General features: G+C 35.5%; 2 protein-coding genes across 3 annotated transcripts; both read left to right on the top strand.

The window, feature by feature from the left end:
- Positions 1-3,345: 3,345 nt before the first annotated feature.
- LOC122276718 (heterogeneous nuclear ribonucleoprotein U-like protein 1) lies at positions 3,346-9,239 on the top strand. The gene is made up of 9 exons (XM_043086626.1): positions 3,346-3,587; positions 6,044-6,807; positions 6,948-7,136; positions 7,233-7,341; positions 7,472-7,530; positions 7,604-7,775; positions 7,871-7,932; positions 8,121-8,700; positions 8,879-9,239. Exons 1-9 carry the CDS (start codon positions 3,449-3,451, stop codon positions 8,980-8,982), a joined length of 2,178 nt encoding a protein of 725 aa, XP_042942560.1. The 5' UTR covers positions 3,346-3,448; the 3' UTR covers positions 8,983-9,239.
- A 6,360-nt stretch (positions 9,240-15,599) lies between these two features.
- On the top strand, positions 15,600-17,133 carry LOC122275181. Of its 2 annotated transcripts, none has more exons than XM_043084154.1 (2): positions 15,600-16,676; positions 16,854-17,133. In XM_043084154.1, the coding sequence occupies exons 1-2, from the start codon at positions 15,860-15,862 to the stop codon at positions 16,868-16,870; spliced, it is 834 nt and encodes a 277-aa protein (XP_042940088.1). In that variant the 5' UTR covers positions 15,600-15,859; the 3' UTR covers positions 16,871-17,133. The 2 variants fall into 2 exon arrangements, with proteins under 2 accessions (XP_042940088.1, XP_042940087.1); XM_043084153.1 differs by having other exon boundaries at positions 15,600-16,681.
- The last annotated feature ends 642 nt before the right edge of the window (positions 17,134-17,775 follow it).

Below are 17,775 nucleotides of genomic sequence, written 5' to 3'. Positions count from 1 at the left end.
CAAAGGCAACAAATGTGCACGAAAGAACACGCAGCGGATAACGAAAGTCATAACTAAGTACCAGAATTTTCTTAACGTAATACAAGCTGTTTAAAACGTACATAGATAAAATATTACAAAAACACAAATACAGTTTTAAACAAAGATAAAACATAGCATCAGCAACCCGGCGGAGCCGCATCCTCGGGCTCAGCCTCCTCCTCCTCCTCCTCGAACTCTGCACCAAAAGCTACAGAACCAAAAATGGTACCGCAGGTAAGTAAAACCCAAACACTACCGGATAAAAACACATAGAACTCAAACAATATGCATGAAACATGCCCAATGCACAAAGCCCATAAAACATAGTTTTCCACACACGCCAAAAATCCCATTTGGCATCTCAAACCATTATCCAATTTTAACCGCATGCACCATGACCTCCCCTAGGGGTCATCCGCACACCCTGGCTCCAGTGCCACACCGCAGAGTACCACTACGCATGTGACACCTAACGAGCGATTCCCAGTTCCGCGCCCCGCGCGTTCGTAGCCAAGCATCCTCTAGCCCTCGCCAGCGAAGGGCCACGGAGTCGGTGAGTAGGGCGATGCCCGGTTCCGCGCCCCGGCGCGTTCGTAGCCAAGCATCCCCCAGTCCCGCTCCCGTCGTCTAGCGACAACTCAGGGGACATCACTCAGTTTATTCCGCTCTCGAGTGACCAGAGGAGCTCCACCGAGATAATAACCCATCCCGGCTTGGGCTCGTGATACACCCGCACCCGTAATACACTTACGCCAATACACAGGCTTTTCAGACAATTCCACAAACACACGTGCATGCACCATGCAAAGCCATAACAATGCATAATAAAATAATCAAACAACATAAAACAATTAAACAGGCAACTCCGTCCTCCATCCATCCGACCCCCGAAACTCCTCGGACTCAGTCCGGAATCAACAACCAACAACAATAAATAAATTGAATGAGCGATATATATTTAAATCTGAAAATAGGGTTTGGAAAATACTTACAGTGCTATATGGTAATTTTAGAAAACAAGCGGCGTTGCAAACGGCGGCGAAAAAGCAACGTCACAGTGAAAATTCACTGTGGCCGTGGGTTTGAAAAACCCACTTTTGAACGGGGACAAACTAGGTCACGAAATTGATAGGGAATGGTCTAGGGATGGTTGTGAAGCTATTGGAAGTGATGAACGGCCGTGGGTGGCGGCGGAATCGCCGGAAATGGCCGGAAAATGAAAATCGAAGACTAAGCTCGTAGGAGCTGTTCCGGTGGTCGTTGGAGGCCGGAAATGGGTGGGTTAGGACGGCAAGAGACCGGTGATGAAGTGGTGAAGAAATGGTGGCCGGAGGTGGAGCGACGGCGGCGGATCGGAGCAAAATCCGTGGAGGCTTTGGAGGGCTATTACGGCCAAACGGCCGGCCGGTTGGGGCTGAACTTCGGAGGGGTGGTGCGCCGAAGGGAGACGAAGAGAATGGGACCGGTGGCGAGCCAAATGGTGGCCGGACGGCGGTGGGCCGACAGAGAGAAGGTTTCGGCCGTGAGGGAGAGAGAAGAGAGAGAGAGAGCTCGGGGGGGGACGACGCGGGAAGCAGGAGGAAAAAAAAGAAAAAAAGAAAAAGAAGAAAAAGAAAAAGAAGAGAAGGAAAAAGAGAAAAAGGAAAAAGAAAAAGAAAGGAAAAAGGAAAAGAGATGTAGGGAAAAGAGGAGATCTAATCTTCATTCCGGGAAGTAAAACTAAACCGCCAAAAAGAGATTAAAAACCACAAAACAACTAAAAGAAATAAAACACAACATCAAATAAATTAAAAACTAATTTTAAAACGCAAATAAATTAAAATAATTAAACTAATATATTAATTAAAATAAAAACAATTATTTCAGCGAAAATACACTCAAAAGTCATCACAAAGTATCTAACGGAAATCTAATAAAGGACAGCTTTGCAAGACTTGATAATAGAAAACTAGTTCTGATTCCTGCTATACACGATTTAACAGGAGGAAAACTAATATATTTTGGCTCTTAAATTTAAAACTCTCTCAATCTTTCTCTCTTTTATTTTGTTTCAATATGTTAAGCACTTTTTCTAGTTTCTAGTGAACCTTTTGTGATTTTAGATGGAACAAAGCATAATATTGCATATCATTTTAACCAATGAGAGGGATGAAAAGTTGTAACCCTGGACCATAATATTGCATCTTATTTTCTGATAAACATTGGTTGGATTTCTTTATTTTATTTTATTTTATTTGTGCTAGTAACTGGTTTATGGGTGAATGCTTTTTGAGTGATCAATCTAGTTTTAAACCTACATGCCAAATATTTGTAAACCTAGATAGAAAATGGGATAGAGTATAATAGATAAAGATGTTCAAATTTCTTAACTTACTCCATCTTGTGAAAGAATTGAAATCATAAGGGTTAATTTTTAAATAGATTGTTCATAATTTGGGCCGTTCAACATTTACTATAATTAGTTACCACATTTTACCTATTTAATGTGTACATTTTTTAGGTAGTAAATACTGAATTGCCTCATTTCATTCATTTAATTTAAAATCAATAGTTGTGATTTAAACTCCACAATGATAGACTTCGAACTAGTGGAGGATCCTATCCAATTTTTTTATTGAATAATTTTGGAATAGTATTTACAGTAGAGTTGAGCACAGATTTTGTCAGCGGAGAAATGATATTTTCAGTCGTGGTTGTGCAAGCGTTGCACAGTCTCTTTGAAAAAAGTGAATTAATATGAGACCCACATGAAAAAAAAAAACTAACTTTTTAATTGTGGAGTCCATTATTTTTCAAAGCGATTATACAACGTTTACACATTCCACGACTGTATGTAGCATTACTCTTGTCAAAGTTGCTATCCAAGAATCCGACTCCAATTGGTTACATTTTTTTATTTTATTTGTTCTCAACCTATTAAATATTTGGATTTTGAGCCTTGCTACACATAAGCCAACACATCACATATTATTTATTTATTTTTTTAATTGTTTTCAAAATTTTTTTGAGTTTATTTTTATTAACTAATTAAAATTTTTTTACTCATTATTTATATACCAACCGTTTGATAAAAGAAAAAAAATTAAAAAAAGTATGGTATGTAGTGTATAGGTTTATGTTTAAAATTTTTCTTAGTTTTTAAAAGGAAGCATGTTGATTCGGGCTTGAGGTTGGCCCACGCAAGAGTCCAGAAACTCATTTTCTTCCAGACCATAACTGGGCCTATAGTGGGTTTCCAATCTTTTAACCGAAGCGACCCAACGAGCCCATACCCTTGAGTCGGTTTCTCAGAAATTTATCCGACGGTTGCCCTTTATTCCCATGACGCCATCAATATGCTCCTCAAGATCACCCTCACTCTTTGGTCGTCCATTTCGCGCTCTCTCGCTCTCTCTGTCTCTTTCTCTCTAGCTCTCCGATCGTTCCCATGGCGTCGACGAAGAAACACGGACTTCCCTTAGAATACGGACAGGAGGCGAAGAAGGCGAAAATTGAAGACATAACAGAGTCTTCGGAATCAAAGCTCACACAGCGCGTGGTGCTCAACCCTGCGGACTGCAACTTAGGTATTTTTCCTTCATCTTGCCACTTCATTCTACTATTATAAACGTTCTTGTTCGATCGGTATAATCATATATAATCTTCCTTTCCTTCCAAAGAATTTCCTAAAAACATTTCTTTATATTTCTTTATAATTAGTTGCTGAAGAGGTGATGGGAAAATTGGAATTTTTGAATCGTTTTTTATGAATATGTACCCTCATTTCAGATGAAATTATCCTGGGTAATCCTTTTATTTTATTTTATTTTATTTTTTATAGTAAAAGTAAAACTTTATGATAATAAAGGCAGCCCAACAGCCCAAGCACACGAGAAGTATATATAGAATACACCTAGTAACCAGAGCATTGGCAATAGATTCTTTATCTTCATATGTAAAATTACATGTTTTGAAGATTGATTTTGAATATGAAGAAAAATTTCTATATTGAATTATGTATTTTTTGATCAAATAATAATAAAATAATAAAGAGAAAAAAGAGAAAAAAGAAAAGAGAGAAAAAGAGAGAAGAGAGAGTTGGAAGGAGAGAGAAAAAAATAAAATAATATTTGAAAAAGAAAAAGGACATCTTTAAAGATGAATAATCACTGTTTTAGGAGCACTAGCAATGGTTTATTCGTCTTTATTTTTATTTTCAAATTTGAATAAACTTGCTTTAAAATCACTTACATTGGTTTATCTCAAATTTGAATAAACTTGCTTTAAAATCACTTACATTGACTTATCTATCTTTATAATTTTAAATAACTATAAACAGTGATTATTCATCTTTAAAGATGTCCTTTTCCTTCTTCAAATATTATTTTATTTTTTTTCTCTCTCCTTCCAACTCTCTCTTCTCTCTTTTTCTCTCTTTTCTTTTTTCTCCTCTCTCTTTATTATTTTATTATTATTTGATCAAAAAATACATAATCCAATGTAGGAATTTTTCTTCATATTCAAAATCAATCTTCAAAACATGTAATTTTACATATGAAGATAAAGAATCCATTGCCAATGTTCTAAGCATTAGGGATGGATACAAGCTATGTCAAAATAAAAGGGGGGGGATGGATACAAGAAAATTATGAAATCTGTCCCCATTACAAACAATGACCAAAGCCCAGGAAAATAGTGTGTTAAAAAAGAATCTCTTCAACTCGTCCAAGGAACGCTCCCAGTCTTCAAAGCAACTATCATTTCTCTCCATCCGCAAACACGACCTAATACAATGAGGGATCATTTTCCACACAGCGGCGATGTGGACCCGAAGACCTGTCCAACACTTAAAAATATCCACTACTCTTCCCGGCATGACCCATGCCACACAAGTCTGGTTAAAGATGGCACCCCCAAAAAATCCTAGCCACCTCACAATGTAACAGTAGATGATCTATAGATTCCCCCTCTTTCTTGCACAAGAATCACCAATCCATAATGATGAGACCCCATTTCCACAATTTTCTTTTTTTTTTGATAGTTAATTAGAGATTTTATTCTAGTAAATAGGCATAACTAAAGTACACAGGATGTGTACAAGTGAGTACACCTAAATACAAGGTATAGCTAAAAGGTACTAAAATAAAACATTACAAATATTTCCATCCCTTAAGATTATTCACCATAAAACATAAAGTGCTAAATAAAAAATCCCTAAACTCACCCATAGAACGTTCACCATTTCCACAAATTTTCAATGGTGAGGATTTTCCCAAGAGACGCAATCCAAGCAGCAACGAAAGCAATCTTGGGAGGTACCTTACATGTCAAATACTCTTCCAAAGCCTCTTGTCACTTGCAATCCAGTAGAGAGTGGGAAAACATGCTGAAGAGCCCTTGCACCACACCAAACATCATGCCAAAAATCAACGCCATAGCCCCCACCAAGGTGATTCAATTGGTTGAGTTGGACTTTTTCAATTTACAGAAACAGAAAAACTGATATAAAATAAGAAATTACAGAAATAGAAAGAATTTGGATTAAACAAGGTTTCTTGTAATAAATCTCGCAGTTACTAATTGGGATGGGGGTGTAAATGGTTCGGAATTTCTGATCAGGAATGTATGGAATTACTGTTATTTAAATTCCCTTGTTGAAAAGTTTATGGGAAACTTGAAATGCTTATAGATTGCAATATAATGATGGTTGAACCTTTGATTACATAAATGCTAAACCGGTTCACCTGAATAGGTAAATTGATAAATTGCTTTTAGGACAGGATTGTGTTTTCGAACCTTTGATTACAAATATGGAAATCTTGTTTTCTGACACCTAAGAATGCAAAGGATTGGTGGAGCTTGTTAATCTATCACTTTTTCTTTCAAATGAGGAATATATACCATCTGTGCAAACTCAGAGATGGCCTTTTCTTTTGTTTCTATGCTTTTTTAGATGTATGTTTTTGCATGGATTGACCTATCCGAAAATAAACAGATTCCAGAATTGTCTGATAGTTGATTTGAATTGTTACCTTGTCTCCAGATTTCAACATTGTAGGCAATGGTCTTCAAGGATCTGCACTCCATGAGCAGGGGTTTGCTTATTGCTGGTCTGGTGCTCGTGGTAATGTTGGAATAACTCGTGGGAAATACTGTTTTGGTTGCAAAATTATTGCAATGCAGCCAGTTGATATTGTGGACACTGCCCCTGAGGAGCTGCATGTTTGCCGTGTAGGCATTTCTAGAGGGGATGATAATGTGGGGAACCTAGGGGAAACTAAACACAGCTTTGGGTTTGGGGGCACGGGAAAAATTTCAAGTGCAGGTGAATTTTTAGATTATGGTGAAAAGTTTGGGATTGGCGATACAATTGTCTGTGCAGTTGATCTTGAAAATAAACCATTGGCTTTAATTGGTTTCTCCAAGAATGGTAAATGGCTGGGTACTGCAAAGCAATTTGATGCTGGTCCAAGGGGTCTTGGAGTGCTGGACTCTCCGACAAGAAAGTTACAATGGGAATCAGCTCTCTTTCCCCATGTCTTACTGAAAAATGTTGTGGTCCAGTTGCAGTTCAGTGTTGAAGAGGGACTTGTTCCTGAAAAAGATTATAAGCCTTGGGCTTCTGCTCTTGAAGATGGAAATGCAATGATGGGCCCCACTTCTTCTAAGCCAGATGATTGTGAAGTGATGATGATGGTTGGTTTACCTGCCTCGGGAAAGACTACATGGGCAGAAAAATGGATAAACGAGCACCCTGAGAAGCGATACGTTTTGCTTGGGACAAACCTAATTCTGGATCAAATGAAGGTTTATGTCCTGTTTTTTGTTTTTATTTTTTTGGCTCATGTTGTATCAATGGCTCTGAATAGATATTCTAGCAGTTCTGTTCATCTTTCTGCTCAATATTTTCATATCTTCTTGCTTGATAGAGCTGAATCTTCATACAGGTGCCGGGATTAATGCGCAAGCACAATTATAGTGAACGATTTGATCGTCTAATGGACAAAGCAACTGGGATTTTTAATACCCTTTTATCTCGTGCTGCCAAAACACCTCGCAACTACATAATTGATCAGACAAATGTTTACAAGAATGCACGTAAACGTAAACTGAAGCCATTTGCCTTCTTTCAGAAGGTAACTACCAATTGACATGTTTGTGCCAGATTTTTATATTGGGAGGATGCTTTATATATTTTTTAATCTTCATCAATGACTTGTGTTTTTCCCCAGGTTGCTGTAGTGGTATTTCCAAGGCCAGAAGAGCTGAAATTTCGTGCTGATAAAAGATTCAAAGAAATGGGAAAGGAGGTACCAGCTGATGCAGTAAAGGAAATGTTGGGTATTTTCCTATGACGACATCTTGTTCTTGTCTTTATTTAGTTATATTACTCCACTTTGTTTCCATCAGTGCTTGGTTCTTTCCCTCATTAATTTATCACTTCATGTTCTCCTGAATAATGTTTTGGCAGTGAATTATGTTTTGCCAAGCAGCAAGGATATGCCTGGGTCAGACGAGTATTTTGATCAGGTAATTATCTACCAACTTGGATTTTGGTATCTGTTCATTGAAATGTTGCTAATGATTTAATCTCCTTTGTAAGGTCATCTTCGTAGAACTCAATCCAGCAGAGTCCCAGAGACATTTGGATCAGATGAAGCACACTTTTGCTTCTGCTACCAATCTGAACTCAAATAACTCTTTATCTTATTATCGGAAAAGTTCTGTCAAGGAAGTTACCGGATTCTTGCCTCAAGATCAGGTGGCTTTAGCAGGTTTTTGTCTTACCTTATCTAACTTTGAATTTGGGAACTTGCTCTGTGTTAATATCTTTATATGGATATGATATGAGTGATGTTTCACTCTTCAGTCTCTGGAGGACATTGGCATAACTCACCTTTCCATGCATCTAATTCTCAAGGGCCCAACCATGTAAGTAGAAATTGTTCATTCATCATCTTTGAGTTTGTAACAATGGTCAATACTTGTTTGTATCAGTGGCTGGAGTTTTAATTGCCTTTTGAAAGTTCAAATTTTTTTGATAAGTTGACCATTTGATACAAGTTCCAATAAAACAACCAGTCTTGGAAGTCACAGAATGTATATGCATAAATTCCTAGGTGAATACAGCATATCAACAGGGTGGGCCACATGCAAGTAGAGAATCAAGTCTTCAAGCATATCAAGGCAATCAATATCCTGCTGTAGTTAGGGTAGCTGCTGCTCCTGGAAACTGGAGTTATGAAAGTTCTCTTCCTAGAGATGATGCTGGATGCTCTGGGAGTTACGGTGGCATTCCTAGTTGTGGTACTGCCCCTTATCCCTTCAGGAGTAGTATGATTGAACCCTTCCCAGTTGGAAGTGCAAGTACAATGCCACTCTCATACAGCACTCTTGGTGGGCATTTTAACGACAATAGAGGTCGTGGAGCTAGTCTGCAAGCAACAAGAACTTTGGGTTATGGAATGGGTGGCCCCTACAGCAGATCTAACATTGAAGCCAATAATAACATTCCTGGTGCTGCTGCTTACCCCTACGGGAGTAGTATGATTGAACCCTCTCCAGTTGGAAGTGCAAGTACCATGCCGTACTCTTACAGCGGTCATGGTGGGAATTATAATGACATTGGAGGTCCTGGAGCTGATCTGCAGGCACCAAGATCCCCCACATTTGTTCCCAGGCCTCTGCCAAGCGCATTAGGTGGGTACACTTCAATCAATTATTTGCTTATATACGTGTATGAATGCGTTTTGTGTATGTTCTTGGAGAGACAGAATGATAGAAAGATTTTTACATACCATTGTTGTTGTGGGTAACTGCACGCAACCATACTAATAATAATTAACTCAGCCACATTATTTGCTTCTGCCTTTCACAGGTTCAGCTTACGGAACTCCAAGTCCAAGGCCTCCATATGGCAATATTCCTAATGAATTGCAGTATTCTGGGGGTTATGCTCCTCCCCATCCCCGATACTACTAGCGGCTGCTGCATAGGTTTGCTGGCTTTTCCTTGAAGACTTGAAATTTTTTGGCCATAATTAAAGGTGAATACAAGTCGCTACGTCAGTTTAAGGATTGCCTACTTTTAAACGTCAGCTTTATCGCAGCAGCAACTGAAGGAATGCTTTTGTAAGTAATTTTTTTGTTAAAGGTGTTTGTACATGATAACACACTAGCATGACCTTTTTATTTTCCCTTTCTAAATAAGTTATTTTTAAATCCCGGGAGTTATGGTTACCCTTTCTTTTTGGTGCAATGATAATTCCTCAATCAAATCGTTAAAGAAAGAATTGATTTGGTTCGACCATGCAAAGAGATATTTGCTACTGATCCAGGCTTGAGGTTTCGTTTTTCCTTCGAAATTTCTTCCACTAGGTTGGTATGGAAATGTCCGCTTTAATCTTTATGGCAATGTGCAATCGTATCCTTGAACTACTTGATAACAAAGAATCTTCGTTTGTGGGCAAGTAGAGAACATGTGTGGAATTTATTGGTTTAGGGGAAAGAAGTGTAGACAGAGATGATATGCATGAATAATAAATAGATTTATCCAGTGAAGATATCGTGAGAAGATAGATAGTGTATGTTGCTTTCTAGCCACAATAGGTTGGTTACTTTTTAAGCCTTGCTAGCATGTGGCTATATATTTCGCGACCTTTCGCTGACATTGTCAAAGAGCGTGCTTTTTCAAAAAGTCCTGGTACAACATTTATAGTTTGTAAAGACCACGATACTTATCAGGAAAAAAAATTGTTTACAATTTATAGTTTGAATTTTGTTGTAGCTTTCATTGAGTTTATACATGCGGTGCTACCACCACAATCTTCCTAAAAGGAAATGCTTGATTTACAAAATGAATTTTAAAAAATTATCTCACAAACTAATTGATATGTTTTGATCTGGTACGTTAAATTATAAATTCTTTTAATTGTAGAATATATATGATATATCATATTAAACTATGTCAATTTATAAAATTGATTTTCGTAATTCCATTTACAGATATTGCATTTCTCCTCTTTTAAATTTGTAATATGAAGAGAAAATATCAAAATGGATCAACCTTGTTGTTTTCTTTCCAAATGACGGGAAGTGAAGCTTTAAACCAGCTGGCTTAGCTACATAATCCATCTCTCTCCAAAGGGTAAACCTCTCTTGTAATGGACCTAGAGAGACATCCAGGGGTCCCAAGCCATGTGAGATGCTTCTCTCTAACTAAAGACTTTGTGTTCTTTCTTCGACTCCGCTTTATGCCCATTTGACACTGAGTTGAAGGCCTAGATTCTTTGTCTGCCACAACTCAACTAACTACTGCTATCAATTCTTGTCTTTAAATGGTGCCTTGAAGCCACCTGATGTCTCCTTCCTCAGCATTAATCAAATTACAAAATGTTGGAACATAATATGGAGTTACAGACATTAAACTTACTCTAAATTTGTTGATGACTAATTCCTTTTGCTTTATGGCAATCAAGAATTGTTGTAATCTGAAGGTTGAGAGTTGGGTGATTTGGATATCCTTTTGTGGGAAGCCTGGATCGATACATGTAAAAATGGAATAAGGAAATGGTTTAGTTGTAACGTGCAAAAAAGAACTGCACTGCTCACTATGTTCTCTTTTTCTCTTTATGGGAACTCAATAACAACATTATTTACGTTATCAAGATGAAATGTTCTGCTTTAACCCATACATGTTAAAAGGCTTATGGAGGTTCAGGTCCCCCATGGTTGAATTCATTGTTCCTCCTTATCCAATCATAACTCTGCATTATTTACTTGAAAGTGAAGCTAGATTTTAGTGGTAGACCCAAAAGTTGTAACTTATTATGAATGTGTGTGTGAGAGAGAGAGAGATTGCTTTCAATACCAAACCCAAAGCTGGAAGTACTATTGCATATTTTTTCTTGGTTCAGCTCTTTTGTGGATACGTTTTTTCGACGTAAAGCCTTCCCGTTGATACTAAACTTTACGCGAAGCGTGTGAATGGCAAGCACAAAATAGAACGTCATATCAAACGCCCACCAAAAATATGCTTTTGGTATGTTTAGCACGTCTCTCAATAACGAAAAATTCTATTTTTCGTTGATGACATAAAATATTTATATGGTATAATTTAATTTAAAAGATAAATTAAATTTATCATTTAATGTGAATGGTATATATATTTTACACACTAATTTAAAAATAGAATATCTCATCATCTATATTATTTTGGTAGCGGGAGTTTTACTTTTATTAATCTTCTAAGTTCTATGCCCAATTTCTACTAAATAATCATAATTAATCAAGTAATTTAAATTTACAAGAATTTGTCATATCAATAAATATTAGATAATTTAAAATCTTAAGAGGATGAAACACTTTATACTTTTCCCTACAGTATTTCTTCTACATCTATTTTTTTTCATGGGTAATGTTAAATACGATTTTAGAGTATGCAAGCTGCACTCTATTTAAATAAATGGGATTCATCTTTAAAAAAAAATTATTTTTATGTACGTTCCAAATTTATCTATTTAAAAAATATATATATACGAGACTTGCACACCTTAATATTGCAAATAACATTTTTCATTTTTTATATCTAATAAACGTTATTCACTCATGAAGTTTATATGATGAATTTTAAGTGATTCCTATACTACCCACTTCAAATGTGACATTTTAGTTAGTGTAATTAAGAATGACACTATATATATAGAATAAATAACATCATTTTTCTCAAAAAAGCATCAACCAAATATATAATAAAAAATTTTTCTTGTAACCTAATGAGGTACATATAATTAAGCTGGCCACATCATTTTGTTCATATATATAAGGCCACATATTATTCCCATAAGATAAATTGATCAACCTATTACAACAGTGTTTTAATGGCACCAACATTAGCTTCCCCGAACTTCGTCCTTCGATGAATGAATGGAAGTAGTTATGTCAACATTAAAGTTGCACCAATAAAGAAGGCTTCGCAACGAACCCATGTCATGTGGTCCGCTCGTCTACTTTTGGAGCAGTCAGTGTGGTCAAGGAATAGCTGCTTCTAATGGCAAATATAAGGCGGCTTTACTTTTTCATGCCTTTTGACTGTTCAAGTCATTAATTGTGTTTTAAACTTTTAGAAAATAACGTAGAAATGATGGTTGAGATAAAAATTAAAAATTAAATAAAATATTATTATTATTATTATAATATTTAAAAAAATTGAAATATTTATTATATTTTATATAAAAATTTGAGGAAGTTTATGTGTTGTGATAAAATGAAATATTTTACCTTATTTTGTGGTTTGAAGTTTGAGTTATACAAGATAATTGATGATACGTACAGAGAGATAGACAGTTGGCTCATATAGATTACTAGCCATTACATGATATTAGGTTCCCATATGAGTGATCATCGGGAAAGTCTCCTCCTAGTGATTGTGCAGTTGTCGTTGGTTGTGTGGATGTTTTCATATGAAGTGTGCTAGTTTTCATTTGGTAAGTGATCTGAGATTGTGGTTGAAGCTGTACGTTGATGGGTGATCTGTGTTATTATTAGTATAAACCATGCCATATTCTCCTAAATATGATTAGAAAATCATTAATATATACTAGGCACGAGGCATAATTAGCAAACGTATGCATGGTTGAAAGAAAATCATGATTACTTCAATCTCGTTTAGTCTAATGAAAACATGAGAGGTGATTCACGAAAGATCATTTCCCATATGTAAAGTGCTCCAATTCAAGGTACGATCGCTCGATGTCCCCATATTACAAGACAATTTCCATTTCACAGAAAAAGAAGATTGATACCTGTGAGTAAGCTAGAAGAAAGGCAGTTCAAAAGGCTCTTTTTTTTTTTTTTTTTTTGGTAACAAAAGTGAATGAGGGAGAGAGAAGGAAATGCAATTGTAAGAGAAATTGATTAGACTGATTGTGCCGAGGGAACTAATATATATCCTCTTGACTCTTCCTCCTAAACTACTGCATGGCCCATCACCATTGCAATGAATCTGCTTCTGCCTCAAATCAATTCCCATATAAAAGAGCATGAAATCATTATTTTCTTTGAGGATGTCATACACGTTCAAACTTCAATCCTTAATCATCATGATCTGACGACGGACAAGCTAATATTATAAAATAATTCGAGATATAAAAAATATTTTTAATACATATTTTTTCATTAATTGCTTGCTAGATTGTAGAGTTTGAAAAGAAAGTTTACAAGATTAGAAAAAATATATATATATATATGTATGTATGTATGATAAAAATAAAAAATAAAAGACAAATAAAAGAGATAAAATAATATAAGGAATTATTATTATAAAGTTAAAAAGGAGAAGATGTTAATTGACCATCTGGATACCCAATCAACATAGTTACTATTACCTAAACATCTAATACTCCATCTTATTGTAAAATATAATTAAGTGCCATTCAAAATAAATATCGATACCAACAATTTTAATAACATTACAATATGTAACCCGAGGCAAGTCTCACGGACTTGCGATAATTTTAAGTAGTGCTCTACATATATACAATTTTATGCGTAATATTATACGTATTGAGTAGCAATCTCATTTTATCATTGCTTTCTTTTTAATTTAAATTTAAAATTTTAAAATTTTCATAATTTTTAGTAACTAACATATCACTACGTATGGCTATGTAAGTAAAATTATAAGTATAGATAGCATTTTCCAATTTTTCCAGTCAAAGATATAGGAATGTATAATTTAAAAGAGAATTAGTAATGCTATTTATTATAATTTTTCTTATCATCCTCTTATCATTTCATGATATAGTATTAGATGATTAGAAACTATTTATTATATGAATAATATTACATACAGTCACTTTTACTTATTTCTTGCATACTCTACTGATGTGATTGACTGTATTAATTTTTTTTAATACATAACTATTTACATCAGTAGAGTGTATAAAAGAGTACATAAAAATAACTATACTTAAAATTTTTGTTATTATATTTCACTTATCAATTTATTATTTAATGCCACGTCACAAGATAATAATAAAAAAATAAATTATTTGAGTTGAGTTTTTCTAGATAAAAGGATTGGGTAAATCAGCTAAGCACTTTAATATATTGTTTTCCTGCTAACTACGCTCGTTCAGTTATGGACATTTTCCTTATAGTATTGACTACTTTACAACCCCTTTCATCTCATTTCCGTGTCCCATTTCCCTTTTTTTTCCTCTTTATCACTACAGGAAGCCCTAGAGCGCACGTACATTTGCGTTGGTTGCTGCAGCGTTATGATTGGGGAACATATATATCATTTCAAGTAATCGACATTAATGGGAATTACATACGTAGAAGTGTTAGCCGAGGAAGGCAAGTTTTTTTTTGTGTTTGGGATGTCCTTCTTGATGGATGTCTTGCACCTGATGCTGTTTCTACGTTGGTAGTGTTCTTAACCTATATTATATATCTAGAAGGGTAATGTTAGGGATCCCGTTAAAGCATTCTGTTGACATTTTTTTTTTTCAAATTTTTTCTTTTTTGTTCTTTTCTTTTACATTGTGGTTAAGAAAATATTTTTTTAATAATATTATGAATTTTATTCTTTTTTTAAAGGTACTTAAAAGTGTTAAAAAATGATATTAAAAAAAACATTTCTAAATATTTTTTTCAAATCATTTTTTAACACTTTCAAATATTTTTAAAAAATAAAAAAAATTTATAATATTATTAAACAATATTTTCTTAATCACTACATAAAAAAAACTAAAAAAAACAAATGTCAGCCGGATAAATGAAGGGGATCCCAATCATTTCACTGTCTAGAAACAAAATTCTTTTAAGTCTAATTTCGATATAAAAATCCTCAAACTCATATCAAGAACTCATCGTATATAATTATTATAATATTTTTAAATTTTTATATAAAATATAATAAATAATTTAAATTTTTTAAATTTTAAAATAATAATAATATTAAAAAATAATATTTTATTTAACTTTTATCTCAACGTATCTCATCATAACACACTATCCAAAACTCTTCTTAATAGTATATTTTAATAGCAATTATTTAGATTGAGAAACTATATTGTAGCATTGTGAGATGTCATAAATCCTCTGTACATAATAATATGCAGGGTTAATAGCAGGTCATCTGTTCGTGGAATTGATCGCTAGATAAAAATGACAGACTTCTAAGAATTGATAGTTAAATAAAAATTATCATCATAAAAAACTGATGGATACATAAAAAGAATGTTAGATAAATTGATAAATATTATTATTAAATTTTAAAAATATAATCGTAAGATATGTAAAATTAAAAAAAAAAAACAATTTATTAAAAGAAAAAGGAAGAAATGCATACAAAACCGACGAACCAGGACGGGTTTGCAACTGGGTAATGGAGTTGGTTGCCGTTGCACCTTTCAGTTAAATTCATGAACCCTCTCTCTCTCTCACTTAAGAGTCAAGTGTATTAAACAAGCTCATTACCCATCTTTTAAGAATGATTTGTGGGACAAAACAAAAGGGTCATCTCGGTAATTGTCCCCCCCGCCCCCTCACGCCCACCACCATCTCAAATATTCCATGCCTCTCCCCACACGCACTTCTAAAGCCCCCCTCTCTTAAAACCCCCCTAGTCTTCTAAACCTCTCTCTCTCTCCTCTTTTTAAGTACCGTCCCATCCCATTCTGGTCCCTTTCCCTCTCCCACTTCCTCGCATTTTCTTGTCCCTAATCGGTTTCATTCGTCTCCCACTCTCAATTTGCTCTTCCCGATCATGATTTTCTGGGCGAGAGTTTATTTTCCTTCACGTAAGGAAACAAGAACTCTATGAATCTTGAATTCCCTTCTTTTCTGCCGTCACCATGAAGGCCTTTTCCCATTTCTTATCGTCTTTCTCCTCAAACCCTATTTTCTCGTGCATTGTTAGTCTTTACGCTCTGATTCTTATCTATCTACCCCACCTTTTCCTGAGAATCATTTTCTCCCCGGTGCTTAACGCGACTGGAATTCTGTTCTTCGCTCTACTCCGACTCGGTGCAATTCAGAGATTGGAAGACGAGATCACTGATAACTCTTGCCAGTTTCAAACGAGCCGGGATGCTGGCGAAAACGCGGAAAGCAAAGAGAACGGGGAAAGCGGTTCCGTTGAGCCAGTTAAAACCGAGTTTCCAGAAGAAGACATTGGTGTCGCCTCCCAATCGGAAACCGACTCCGAGTCCGATTCCGGTATCAATCTCATCCCATGCTTCGAGGACTCCTTCGTCGAATGGGATGTGAAGGCACCGTTGGAGGTCATATACGAAGAATACGAAGGTGATGAAGCAGAAGAGGATCCGAATCCGAGCGAAAAGTATCCAAACCCGAACGAGGGGGAAGGGATAAAAAATGTGAGCCATGAGAGGCACCCATCACTTTCAATGTATTACCCGGAATCAGACTCGGATGACTCATCCGAAGGCGACGGCGATTTTCGCAATTTTCCGCCGATCGGAGAGTGGTACTCCCCGGAGAGCGGGTGCCTCACGTGGAACGAGGAGGACAGAGAGGGTCTAATAGAGATTGCCTTGGATGGGAATAAGAGAGGGCGTGATTTTCATGTCGAGGAAGAGAACTTGATTGAGATTGATATTTCTCCGATGCGAAATGAGGAATTTCCAGGCAAGAAATTGAAGTTTCCCGGTGAGGTTAGGTTCAGTTAATGTGGATGTTTTGGATTTGTTAATACTTGGGTTTACGGTTGTGTAATAGCCAATGAGGAAGTTTAATTTAGGCTTTAGCACTAAATCCAAAGATTTAATTGCTTTGGTCGGAATGATTAATTTACTCTCGTAATCTTTTTTTCACAACACGTGGCAGAAGCTTACGAAAACTGATGAACCGAACGGGCATGTAATCGGTAATATAAAGCCTCGATAGGGGAGTGAACAGTAGTTTTATGAACAATGGAGCGATGGAGACTTTGCGGAAAAGAAAGTGAAGAAATAGTATAAAGATTGGGCTCTCCTTTGTCCTTGTTCAGATGCTTGTTTCCAAGTTCCAACCGGTTGCCTTCCTTCCGCGGACTTTGCTTGATTTTTTTTTCTTCCTTTTTAATCAACTTAAAAGATATATTTGATAATAGATGTTTTATTGTGGAGACGTTGGATTGAGTTTATCGTTTAATAATTTAAATGATAAAATTTATCTATAACTTAAACTATATTATATAAGTATTTTACTGATTTATTTTACATATCGATTCGTATAGAATTTCTTAAAATAATAATATCGACATTATTTTTTAAAAAAAAAAATTGAATAAAATAATATTCTTTTAAAATTTTATTCGAATTAGATAGGTTAAGTAGATATCTACCTCTCTTACATTAGCATACAAAATATTAATGTTTTAACCATTCTTTGTAGCTGTAATAAGTGTTTTAGTGAGTTAGGTCAACTTTACACACTTTAAACAACAAAACACTAAAATAAAGTATTTTCTCAAATTGGCAAAATTTTGCTAAACAGTATAATTGGTTCTTTTGTAATACACATCCTCAGTTTTTCTAGTTCTATTTCCACCCTTACCGTCCTAATTAAACATTTGGTCTAATAGTTTTGCTGGCAATACATAGACTGTTGGGTTATAGAACTTAGTTTTTTTTATGTTGAAAAGACGTCAAGCTGAGAGTTTGCTCAACTCTTTCTCGACAAAGCGCTTGAGCAAAGATCAGGCAATGAGTTCCCTTGAGAGTTGCTCAATGGTTGGCTCGAGTAAATAACCCAATTTTGCCACATT

This window comes from Carya illinoinensis, chromosome 9 (genome assembly GCF_018687715.1).
Source record: "Carya illinoinensis cultivar Pawnee chromosome 9, C.illinoinensisPawnee_v1, whole genome shotgun sequence".
Lineage (NCBI taxonomy): Eukaryota > Viridiplantae > Streptophyta > Magnoliopsida > Fagales > Juglandaceae > Carya > Carya illinoinensis.
This window is presented reverse-complemented; position numbering and strand designations above follow the sequence as displayed.

Bases quoted from the DNA above. Each gene is read 5' to 3' on its own strand.
- LOC122276718 (XM_043086626.1), top strand. From the start codon at position 3,449: ATGGCGTCGACGAAGAAACACGGACTTCCCTTAGAATACGGACAGGAG. The intron at 7,137-7,232 runs GTAACTACCAAT...GTTTTTCCCCAG, and splicing joins CATTTGCCTTCTTTCAGAAG to GTTGCTGTAGTGGTATTTCC. The intron at 7,776-7,870 runs GTTTTTGTCTTA...TTCACTCTTCAG, and splicing joins AGATCAGGTGGCTTTAGCAG to TCTCTGGAGGACATTGGCAT.
- LOC122275181 (XM_043084153.1), top strand. From the start codon at position 15,860: ATGAAGGCCTTTTCCCATTTCTTATCGTCTTTCTCCTCAAACCCTATT. The intron at 16,682-16,853 runs GTTAGGTTCAGT...AACACGTGGCAG, and splicing joins AATTGAAGTTTCCCGGTGAG to AAGCTTACGAAAACTGATGA.